Below are 12,571 nucleotides of genomic sequence, written 5' to 3' on the forward strand. Positions count from 1 at the left end.
CCTTCAAAAATCAGGCAATAAACATTTGATCACTTTCGGAGAAACTGGGCTTCCACCGACGAAAATATAGCGGCAAAAATATTTACTTTGAAGAATCCCCTCTCTTTTCACCAATATATATATATATATATATATATATTCCCTGGAAAATACGGTAAACAGAGATTGTGTCTCTACCCTTTCGCTGTTAATAACCAAAATCCAGTGAATAAACCCCGACGCGCTGAGGGAGGTGACGGAACCCTCTATACGGCCAATCACGTGGGGAAACTTATTCAAAGGTACTATAAGCTCCAGAGAGAGAATTTGGACATCATCATCAAAAGACTAAATTCTCCGACTCTTTAACGTTGAGAGACCCGAGAATGGGGATTGGGGAGGGCCACCCACCCTCGGGGTGCCGACCGAAGATACCACCCTCCGCGCCACCCACAAATCCAATTGGGAATGGCTCCGGCCGCGTCAAAACTTAAGACTACGGCTTTGCCAGTTCAGTCTAATTAAAGGTGAAGGGGCCCATATATTATGTTAGTTTAGACGAAGCTCCATCTGATATTTCGCGGGGAAAGGGGATACTTTAATTCGCCGCCTTCGAACAAAGTATCAGTTGAGGTTCCGCCGGTAGATTGGAACGCGTACGGTAGGGCTCTCAATGTAAAGCAATTAAGCGATGAACGAGAGAGCGTCATGCCATAGATTGAGGCCGCCGTCACCAATGAAAGAGTTTTAAAGAGGGGTTTCATGCCCGCTCGCATTCAGAACCCCAAAAGGGTTCCGACGCCATCCCGCTGCAGTTTAAAACAGTATAACCGAGCCTAACCCGTACCGCGGGGATCCTCCCTACAAGGTGGCCCTCTAACGAGAAAAGGGGGAAATTACCACGGTTTGAGATAACGCCGTTCACAGGCGCAGTTATACCTCTAATCGCCTAAAGCGTCAAGTCCCCCTCCTCCAGCCCCCCCCCCCCTTGTTAGCCGAAATAGTAAACTTTAAACGTAGACGGTTAATATTTTACGAGGATTTTCAACGCTCTTTAGAATGATGGAGTGATTAAAAATAATTGTATTTTTGCACGGTCACGTCAATCAATTTCGGTGTATTTGGAAGACTAGCTTTATTCGCAATCTACTTACGGAATATTTTCATTTCAATCAAACGCTACGTTGGAAATGGCGAAACCCCGTAAATTAACTTCTCCCTGGACACCGGAGTACTCCTGTGAATCCGTATTTAAATGGTTTCAAAATGTGCTCGGAATTGTTTATTCATTATCCACAAATTTTCCGATTTATTTAAAAAAACGTTGGTAAAAAGAATATCATTTTAACTTATTTAATTATGTTTTTTACGCAACCAAGCATTTATTTGAATAAAAGTGGTATTTATTTAAATAATTGTTTGTTTTATTTAAATAATTGTTTGTTTTATTTAAATAATTGTTTGTTTTATTTAAATAATAGGCTTATTCACTTTCGATTAGTTAAACATTTTACAATTTATATTCAACTATTGGTTATTTAAATAAATATTATTTAAATATCGCCGAGCTTATTTTATTCATGCACTAGTTTCAAAAGGCATTTGTAAAAACAAAAGGTAAATAAATGTATGTACGGCCAAAGAATGAAATCGTCGTGGTAGACTTTGCGCGCCCACTCTGCGTTGGAAAAGTCCTCGTGCGATAACTTTTTTTAACCTTTTCTTTTTATTTTTATTGTAACTATAAAATGTTTTGTAAATAGAGGATTTTTTTTTAAATATTGTTAGTGCAGCTTTATTTCCGATTTAAAAATGTATATTTTTTATGCTTTTAAACTGCTCGTGGATCCAGAAATGGATTCCTCCCTGTTTTAAAAGGAATTTGTACATTATGATGACATTGAGCTAATAAATATTCATTCATTCATTCTAGTGTTATAAGCCGGAAAATTTTCCGGATAATGACCGAGGCCATTTTTCCGGAAAATTTCCGTATTTTTCCGTAAATAATAAAAACAAGATTTAATTCCATGATTAGTCTAATACATTGTTTGCAAATTTAAATAAAGAGGAATTTTAGCCTAATTTTTTCGAATCTGAAAGTAAAACTAAACGTCTAGACTAGTTTAAGCTGATTAACAATGTAACACTATTAATGTTTTGTAGTATGTTTACTGATATTAGTCATTTTATATCGCTAAAATGTTAAAAACATTAAAAACCCTTAAACAGTAATTTATGTTTCAATTTTTTATTTTTCCGATTTGCGGCAAATTTTCTGGAAATTTGTCCGCATTTTATTTTTCCGGAAAATTAACAACACTAATTCATTCATTCATTCACGGCGTACTGAACACTTCTACGTGCGCCAGTAGGACTATTTGGCGAAATCTAAGTTATAGAACCCAGATACGGTGGTGTATATAATAAACTGAGAGTTTAATATACGTTAATAGACGTTTTACTCCATTTTAAAACCTAGACACAGAAAATAACGATTGTAATTCATAAACGACCTTTAGCGTTATCTTCTCCAGACCCTCTCGTCATTTTCGTAATAGAGCGAGCTTCGTATAAGTATTAAAAGTTTTAAATTGAGAAGAACCCCGGGTAATAGAGAATTCTTTTTGTCGTTTAGTGTTTTCCCAAAATGTGCAGCGTGAGAAAATTGGGGTTTTATTTTTACTCCTTTATTCGGTCAAATTGGAGAAACTTCAATATCATCTCCAAAAGATGGGAGAGAAGAAAATGATTTGTAGCGACCGCTCTATCTATACCATGAAAAAACAGGTTATAACGACAGACCTATATATATAGGCTATACCAAAACTTAAGATTAACCATAAACTAGGGTCAAAGACAAAAATGGGGTAAAGTTTCCGTTCGATCCTCATCCACGAGAAACTAGATAATATTAAACGTATATCGAATTCGAAAACAACAAAAAACGCCACCTAGCGCTCGTTCCAATATCTACGGAATAAATCCAATTTTTTCCCCGCGACGGAGGCAGAGCGTAATCCTATCTAACCTGGTCTCGGGCCCGGACGCGAGAGGTGCTATGAAAAACTAAAGCAAATCCAATCTTGGAAGAAACAATTCCCCTTACCAAGAATGGGCACTATTTCGGGGAGGCCATCCTCTCTCTCTCCCATTCCTTCCTTCTGTATGTGTGATCGTATATCTCGTCTATTTGCTCTCTTTCTAGCCGTTGTCTGCTTGGGTTTCTTTTTTAGCGCTGGCCGCATCACGGGATAAAGCAAGCGTAAACCCCAAATCATAGCTGCGCCCCGGAAATAAATAAGAAATAAACTGACGCCCATTTTTGGCGATGCTTCTACGCCGCGTGTTCTCCTAGATACCGACTTTATATATATATATATATAATGCGCTCTTTTTCTCCACTACACATTCAAGAGGCCGAGAAGCGAGCCCTAAAATAACAAGTCGCTCGAATTAGAAAGGAAACTGTTTCACTGACGTATAAGCTATAATCTGCGAGGAAAGTATAAGCTGCTCACGAACGAAATTTCAAATTAAATTAAATGTTTAATAAAAAGCGTGTTTCAATAATTGCGCCGCCATCTATTGGTCTAAAAAATATATTTCTTAACAAAGGGGCAACCTAATCTAATGGGCACAATGGATCTACGAAGGTTTATGAGTGTGAAAACATTTAATTTAAAAAACTCTTCTTAGAATTAGAGCCTACAAAGGTCTTCGTGCCCAGGCCATACGAAGGTCTTAGTACCCAGGCCATACGAAGGTCTTAGTGCCTAGGGCCTACGAAGGTCTTAGTGCCCAGGCCATACGAAGGTCTTAGTGCCCAGGCCATACGAAGGTCTTAGTGCCCAGGCCATACGAAGGTCTTAGTGCCCAGGCCATACGAAGGTCTTAGTGCCCAGGTCCTACGAAGGTCTTAGTACCCGGGGCCTACGAAAGTCTTAGTGCCCAGGGCCTACGAAGGTCTTAGTGCCCAGGCCATACGAAGGTCTAAGTGTCCAGAACCTACGAAGGTCTTAGTGCCCAGCAGGGCCTACGAAAGTCCTAAAACGGCACTGCGTCAAAGTAACATCTTCGCCCACTTTTATACCTGGATTTTATTTATCTACATAAAAAATAATACTAAATATTTCATAGCCTTATAAAATCACTTAAATTAAGATATTTTGAAATTCCTGGAGGTAATTAAAATGAAGGTCAACGTACAGCTACAGCAACCATATACACTAAAACATAACCTTCAATTTCTTAGTACGCAGGCCCAAGTTAAAAACACGTACATCGGAATCACCTTCCAGAATGATGAGACGGGAGAGAGTATGATCCCCATACGAGGTTGGTCTTCCTACAAAATATTAGATTAGTCTTACCGGGTTAGGCGACCCGAGGTACCCTACACGCTGACTCGTGCAGGCGGCGGAGAAGACAGATCCCGATCCCTCTCAATTCCGAACATTCACTATCCAATATTAAATCCGAGCGGCCTCCGACTTTTCTCCCCGCGTTTACGACGTAATAGAAGAGACCTATATTTTCCTAACCTATTGGTTAGTCGCGTACGAGAGTCATTGGTAATTTATAAAGTAAACTGGGCCAACTGCCCGGGAAACGTAAAAAGAGATTCACCCGTATCACGATCGGTAATTTCCGGAGGAAATCAAAAGACGCTTAAAAATTGATGAAGGTTCGTCATCTCCGAAGCCCGCCAGCATCCGACGATTTCCTCTATAAGCTTAGTAACTTAGGAAATTAGTCGAAAAATAAATTGAAAAATACAGGGTGATCATAAACACAGGGTGTTTCAAAAGGTTACGCAAAAATTTTGAGGAGTTGTAGGGGGTGAGTTGAGAAGTATTCCTGTTTATTTTTTTTCATTTTCCTACGATGAGTTAAAAAAAGCGCCAGAGAGCTATCAAAGTGTGGCCTACTAGCCCCTGGAAGTAGGCTGCAACAAGCGCAAAACCAAGAAGCTGGGAAATGCGAACATTAAGGTTTGGGTTCGTGTGATAGGTAAAAAAGGTCTTTGTTAATAAATCGAGGTAACCAGCGTAAAAAAGTAAACTTAAACAGTATTTAAAGTCCCCGCTGCTTGGATTTGCGCTTGTTGCGGCCTACTTCCAGGGGCTAGTACGCCACACTTTGAAGCTCTCTGGCGCTCTTTTCACTCCTCGTAGGAAAATGGGCAAAAAACAGGCATACTTATCAACTCATCCCCTACAACTCCTTCAAATTTTTGCATCACCTTTTGAAAAACCCTGTATAAACCAGGCTATAATTAATCGGAGCTACACACAATGGAACATTATCCGTTAACCGAAGATGTTATCTGGCATTCCAGATCCGTCTGCTAGATTAAACCCAACGCGCATTAGTGAACTGCCAAGTCAATTCAATCGGAACAGCGGCAGCGGGCAATTATAAGCACATCAAGACCAACACGTAACCGCTCAAAACACACATCCGGGGGATTCCGGGACGAGGTGGCCGCCGCTTGTATTTGACATTTTTCAAAGGTCCCCGAGGCCCGGACGCCCCAAATTTCAATAGAACGGGCCTTAAAAATGGTCGGAAGTGAAAAGGAAGGCGATTGCGAATTCAATAGAAGAAGAGGAGTGTGGTCGGTCCGCAGCGCGTGAGAAGTGAGAGCGAGCGGGGAGAAATGGTCACGCACCGCCGACCACACACGCCGAACACCGCGGAATCGGATGCGACAAAGACCCGATTAAGCAGACGACGGAAGCGCTTTAAAACATGATTGTGGCGACCGCTAAATTCACGCGAGCTCTACGACCGAAAGAAAGACATTACCGTCCATACAACAGCGTCGCGTTAAAACTTTGTATAAAAGTGGCCGGAGTAAATGCGTAAATATGCCAGGGGGGGAGGGAGGAGATAGGAGGTAGGGGGAAGTCAGTATAGGAAGGGGATGAAAGGTGAGTGGCTGTGTACACGGGAGGGGACGAGAGCAAACAGAATGAACGACGCCCGCAAACAAAGACTGCGGGAATGAAATAAGAAGAAGGGAATAAGGAAAATAACGAGAGGCTATTTTGGTCCGGCGCTGTCCCCGCGTGTCCACTCGTACGTAGGAGGACCGCAACGGAGGGCTAATAAAGGTAAACCCGGGGGCAAATCATACGGCGCGGTCACCGTCACTCTTCATCGCGTTGAGACAATATGGTCGCGGCCCTCTCTCGCCCGAGTCTGTCACGAGCGGCTCTCGTCCGCTAAAAACATCCAAAGCCCATTTTGGGAGCCGCCGTCGGATATATCAAAGTAATGTCGGATGATTACCCGTTCGGATATGTCGGACCCAGGAGGCGTTCCTGGACAAAGACTACTACTCCTCCCCTTAAAAGTGTATTAGACAACTACATAGCACATATTACCCCCCCCCCCCCCCCCGTCACTCGCATTGTGTGGATTTTTACGCGAATTCCGGCCTGCAAAATACACCGGAGGTGAGCGCCGGGTCGGGGAGGAGTTCTAGTTGGCTAGACCGGAGAGACCGAGGGCCAGAGGGCCCGCCAGGCCTCGCTAAGTATTGAGTCACGAGGTTGCGTTTATTTTTTTGTAACCGGGGTCTGGGGAAACGGGGGGGGGGGGTGCTGCGGCGAAAGTATAGGCACCAGAAGAAACGAAAGATAGGGAAAAGTACATCAATCATTTATGGGCCGTGGTGCGGTGGCCAGCGACTGTAGCGCCCTCCATCGAGCAGATGGCGCAACGAGCGAAATTGAGAGGCGAAGGGGAATTGATTACGTTTATTCGAGTGCCCGTAACACGTATTAAGCTAGCACACTCCGTGACTAATTCTGACGGGTTTCCGTATAATATACAACGCGAGATATATAAATATATATAATACTTTCGCGCCACCTACCGATTAATTAAACAAAGATTTTTTCCCCGATAATAAAAACCCCACCATTATTGTCATTTCGATTATAGAAGTGGTTGACCAAAAAACAATCCGCAAAACTACCTAAAAAACGATAAAACAAAATGTTTTCCTTCAACAATGGTATTGTTCGTTTATTTAAGAAGAAAATGGAAAACGCGATACAACAAATAAACGACATTGGGAACACGGACTCCGGAGTCCATTTCCTTTCTTATCTCTGCCCTCCCCTTCCCCCGCCCCTCCTCGGTAACTCAGCACCTCCTGTCGGCTAAAAATAAAATATTTCCTTTTTTTTTTCACCCCGTCTATTGTTCATATCGGTTGAACAAAACGAGAATGAACACGTTCGGAATACACGCCAATCGTTGCGTTTGTCTCCTTACAAGGGACCGAAAAGAAACGATTCGTACATAGAGCCCTTTATATCTGTTAAATGAGCCTCGCGCGCAATGTCGAATTGTACGTGCTTCATGTTCGACATCCGATCAACTTAAAGAAATCAAAAACATTCGGCGATCGCCTCTACCGGAAATTTCGTACCGTTAGGAAATTGGACGACTCAATCTAGACTTTACCCTTTTTGCGAGCGAAGATTGAAGCAGCCGGTGAAAGCGGGATCGACCATTTGGAACGGGGGCCAATAGACCAACCGCCGCGAAAGAAGGAACGAGTTGGGAGTTTTAATGGGACCCGTATCTTTTTGCCGCCGGCGAAGCGAAATATCGTAAAGAACTTATAGGACAGCTTATAGACTCAAATTCAAAGTTATTATCTAACGTTTTTACATACGTATAAAGCCGGCTAAATATTTTCCTTTGTACGGAAGCGAACGCAAATATTTACCTTCCAAAAGTACGAAAGCAACTGGGGCGCGGACTACAATAAAAAGAGGGATTGTCGAAAGAAAACAGCGAAAATACGCGCTCAGGGGCCCGCGTTGGAAATAGCAGTCTGATTTCAAAATAAAACCAAAGCGCGGGAAAGTAGGTTGCGCGAGGAGATGGAAAAATTCGTATAGAGGTTCGACATTCCCGAAGGTATACACCGCGACCAGGTAATTCATTCGGGGATCAAAGTTTTACCGAGTCAATAGTGTAAAGAAAAGTAGCTCTCCGCTTCATTTCGGAGAAGAAACGAAAAAAGTGAAGAGTCTTCGCCTCTCGAAACTGCCAATTCCTGAAATTTCGAAACCTTATAGATCCGCTTTCCTTTGAAAAATCCAGTCAAAACGACTTGACATCTAGCGACGATGGAAGTGAATAGCCTGGATATAATACTCTTCGGTTCTCCGTCTCTCTCGAGTCGACGTCTCCGTCGGGTTTGGGGAATTCGTCCTGTTCCGGAATTAGGCGGAAGGAGAGGTAGACGCGGCGCCGTGTCAGAGGCTCGAGGTTTGGAAGGAGCGCTACGCTTACAAGCTCGAAAACATGAATAATGCAAATGTAGTTTTCCTTATTCCAACTGACTGCTTCTGTTTATCGAGTAACCCCTTCTCTCGAAGGATGGCCAATCTAACACCTCGCGCTCTTAGACTACTATACATCCCTCTCTACTTTCATTTCTACAGAATCGAGAGCGAGAGAATGAGAGGGAATTATGGGAATTTGGACAAAATCCTTCAGTCGAGCGATAAAGCTGGTAGGGCGAAAAAAGAGAAAACATTCCTCTACCCCGCGAGTCGATTCCTCTCTCATCCTTTTCGAGAATTGACTAAACAGATTTGGAGATTGAGCCGGGGATTCCCAGACTATGTATACTTTAAGTCCCGGACTAAATTTGTTTCGCAACCCGAACCCTGAAGTTCCGAAAACTAAATCCGGCGTCATTACGACCTTGTTACGGCCACGAAAAGCGACTCAACTCCTCTCGAAAATACCGAATCGAGACTAACGGTCGATAAATATATACCAAATTCCAGGTAAGTATATAGGGCGTGTCAAGACGTCACTTCGAAGGTCAATATTTGCCGTAAATCGCGAGTCGTAACGAGAGACAAAATGTATATATTTTTGTAGGTCAAATTGGAAAATCCTTAAAAGAAAGAAGCCAGTAAAAATGAGACTTGTCGAGTGCGAAACGCGAAGTTTACGCGCGTCATCGTCGCAGCTCCATCTATCAGCGGCTTTCGCGGATTCCGAGACAAGTTGACAATATGATTGCGCGTCGATCTCGCGACCCAGAATCAACGATAGCCGGCCAAGATACGGAGGGGGGGGGGGGTTCTCACGCGCCAGATTTAGCCCTATAGACTCAACGGATTCGCGATCGTGTCATCCTTCCGTTTTGCAGTCTTTTAGCGTGATTGACTCGAGCGCCAGATGTCCGAGCCAAAATTCACTTTGGCGCCATTCAAGACTATAACATAACTTATGCGTGTATATATATGTATGTATATGTATTCGCTCGTATCCGATCACGCGAGACTATCGCCATCTACCAGTTAGTACGCGTTTTAAAAGCAATTTAGAATTTTGATTAGCGGGCGTAGATTATATTATTTATTACATTTTAAACGTTTAAACCTTGTAAATTTCTAATAATTGATGAACCTAGACGTACGCGAGAGGTTCAAAACTGAATGTACGTTGGATACGTTTTGACGAAACATCACTAGAGAGTTTCAGCAAACCTATTTCTAGGAGTTTACGCGAACGTCTGAACGTTTAGGAGATTAGTAGACGTTCGCGTTAACGCTTTGAAATGGGTTTGCTGAAACTCTCTAGTGATACTTCGTCAAAACTTAACCGTACTAAGTTCCAAACGGCCTTTTGGAAACTTTACTTAATATTCGGTTTGATGCGAAACCGTCGGGGATGATTAGCGTATATCGCGCGGAACAGAATTCAAATCCAAAACGCGAGATAGCGACGGCGCTTTCTGGATCGTGGATATAATGTCAAAGCGATTAGTCACTGGGCGACGTCGGGTAACGTTAAACGTCTAATGGGAACAGGACGCTAATCAGGCCTTTAGCGACGATTTCGGGTCAGATTCTCGTGAAGATAATGCCTATGTATAGGAAGCTCGGCTTCGCGCCATTCGAACTCGACTCGAGATAATAGAAGCGAGCTCTGCGGAAATGGTTTTGTCGCGGTAACAATTCGGGACGGTTTTGATATCTGAGAGGATTTTCTTTTGATAGACGGACCCGAGCCGATCAGAGTGGAGGCCAATTTGGCTAGCCATTGAGTCCAATTTGTCGAGACACTCGGCTGAAGGCGTCGAAGCTAAAGCGATAAAGAGGAAATGCTTGATCAACCGTATAAAGAAATATTCGTCGCCCAAGAAAAAGATTCAAATAGCTTCGGTGACTAATCGACCACCCTCCAACCATGACCGCTAAAATGCTTTTTATAGCAAACCGGTATATCGTAAATAAGTCTTTAATAATTAACCGAGGGATAAAACGCTCGGCGAACTCGGTGTACACTGCCGTACCTTTTACAGTGCTAAATGCACGAACTCGGTGTACAGATTATCTGAGACTGTCTTACCCCTCGTAATTAACCTACATCAGAAGTTAATAATATATATCTAATATTTGATCTATTTATATATAGAGAGAATGTTTATATTCCGTCAGTGGCGACGCATCATGAACCGGGCGAATCAACAAAAGGGGGTAGGAAGTTATTTAACGCGTCACGCGGATATACGTATATTACGTCAATCGCGTCAAGAGGACGTAATATTTAGGGAGCCAATAATTCGCCGCATGGAATTGATTGAATTTTAAGGGGAGGGGCCAGGTTCTTATCCTAGAGCTGCAACGGGAACGAATTAGGTAAAAGTCGACGGAATATAAACATTATCTCTATATATTAATAGATCAATTCTTGTCTAGGCTATAAAATTTAAACGAATTCCTTTTAGCAGGCGCGAATTTCCGTTCAAACGCAGGATGCATACACCGTATCACTGTTCAAAATTAACCCCGCATTTTTCTTTATCTAGCCATGTAAAATGTTAAAATTACACCGCGTAGGAATATGTACTGATTTAATAAATCATTTTCCTGGTGCAATAGCTTTATTAAATCTCTATATGAATTTCACTGTGCACTACTTTTTCTTCCAAAAAGCATTTTGAAATATCAGCGGGAGCCGTTTTCGGGAAGTTACATATTCCTACAACTTCTTCCGCGTTGAGTTTGCAAGTTATCTCCCCACTGGTTAAAGGGGTTTTCCCTCGAGTTATTCGGTTTCCCCTTTCCATAAAAACTTGTAGAGGTTAACGGTAATAGTTAGTGTAGGGAGCTGTTGGCTCGCGTGGCATGAAGGGCTTGCTACCACAGGGACGAGACTAGTTCTAGATGGATGGCGCGTGTGGTTGCGCAAGTATACAAACAAATCAGCAGGTTCACGTCCTACGCATTGTAACCCGGCCACCTGTTTAAAGGCATTATAAGTCGCTCGATGACTTGGGGCTAAGGTGGTGCCTTGGTATTAGCTAAGCTAATTATTATTATTATTATTATATTTCTAGCGAATAACATTGGAAGAAGAGGAAATTGAATACTTATAATATCAGTTTTTAAAGTAAAGTAAGAGACATGTAGCTTCAACAATAAGTTTAAAAACATTACAAATTTGCGTGTTCGAGTTAATAACTATCAGTATATACTGATAAAACTTCTATCAAAGGTTTTTTTTTATATACTTACGACATAGCGTATATTTATACATACGGCAAACACTCTTGTTAGAGATCCAACTCAAACAAAAAGCCAGCGTCGCAAGAGGAGGTGAACAAATAACGGGTCTTCGAACTCCCACAATTTGCGAATTAAATCTCACCTTTTAATCTAGAAATACGTTTTCCTATTTCGCGGAATTAATTTGACCAAGCTCCCGTATTTGAGAAACGTGACCATTCGAAATTGCAATTTAGAACGATTAGTCTGGAGTATAAAAAAGGTTGCGTACGGTTTTATATATATTTAAAACCACGGTGGACTAATATTGATTTTCAGCTTTCAGTATGACCATTTGCTGAAGAACGCTTTTCTTAAATTAATATCGTCGCCTAATGGCGTGTCAAAAGCAGCGGAGCCCACGAAAATTGCCCATCGGAAGACTAAGTACCCCCTCACCCGTCATAAAGCCAAAAAAAAAAGCCCCCGAGAAGGAAGGTTAAAGTTCGAGAAAACTGACCCAGTAGCTCGGCGTCTTCGTCGGCCGCTCCATTCTGCGGGGTGCCGTCGTCCTGGGCGCAGACCAAAAAGGCTAGAAGCGATATTCCGTGGACGACGCGAAAGAAAGACTTCATATTTGGCACTCTCTCCTTCTCCCTCGCTCTGAGTGTCTCTGCTCTCTCGGGCGCTGACGCGGCTATATCCTGACCAGGACTGCGAAAACAACCCTCACGATCCGCCGACGCTCGCGTTTAAGGTAAACTCGTGTGGAACGACCGAGCGCTGAAATCGTGTCTTTCTAGCGAGAAAAACCATAACAAGAGAGTCTAGAAGATTTCTCCTTTTTGCACCGAAACAATGACTTCCACCTTTTCGATTATAAATGACATTTAAGTTCCTGACAAAGAATATTTATTATCATTTTTGTCACTTAATATTTAAGCTTTTCTTCAATGCGCGATAAACACGAGCGTTTTTCGTGGGATTGAAAATCTCCCGGAGACGAATTTGAAGGTTCTTCGCTCGAGAATCGACGGAGCTCGACTGCTTGG

General features: G+C 42.5%; 1 protein-coding gene across 1 annotated transcript in view; it reads right to left on the minus strand.

Moving 5' to 3' along the window:
* LOC149932543 (protein turtle-like) overlaps window positions 1-12,335 on the minus strand; it is a 112,868-nt gene extending 100,533 nt beyond the window's left edge. Inside the window, exon 1 of the mRNA XM_090155372.1 lies at window positions 12,040-12,335. Coding sequence (XP_090011498.1) covers window positions 12,040-12,154 — 115 coding nt within the window. The 5' untranslated portion in view covers window positions 12,155-12,335. The remainder of the gene's footprint in view (window positions 1-12,039) is intronic.
* Between the last annotated feature and the right edge of the window lie 236 nt (window positions 12,336-12,571).

The sequence above is a fragment of the Leiobunum rupestre genome, chromosome 8, assembly GCF_980474605.1.
Source record: "Leiobunum rupestre chromosome 8, qqLeiRupe1.1.hap1, whole genome shotgun sequence".
NCBI classification, from domain to species: domain Eukaryota; kingdom Metazoa; phylum Arthropoda; class Arachnida; order Opiliones; family Sclerosomatidae; genus Leiobunum; species Leiobunum rupestre.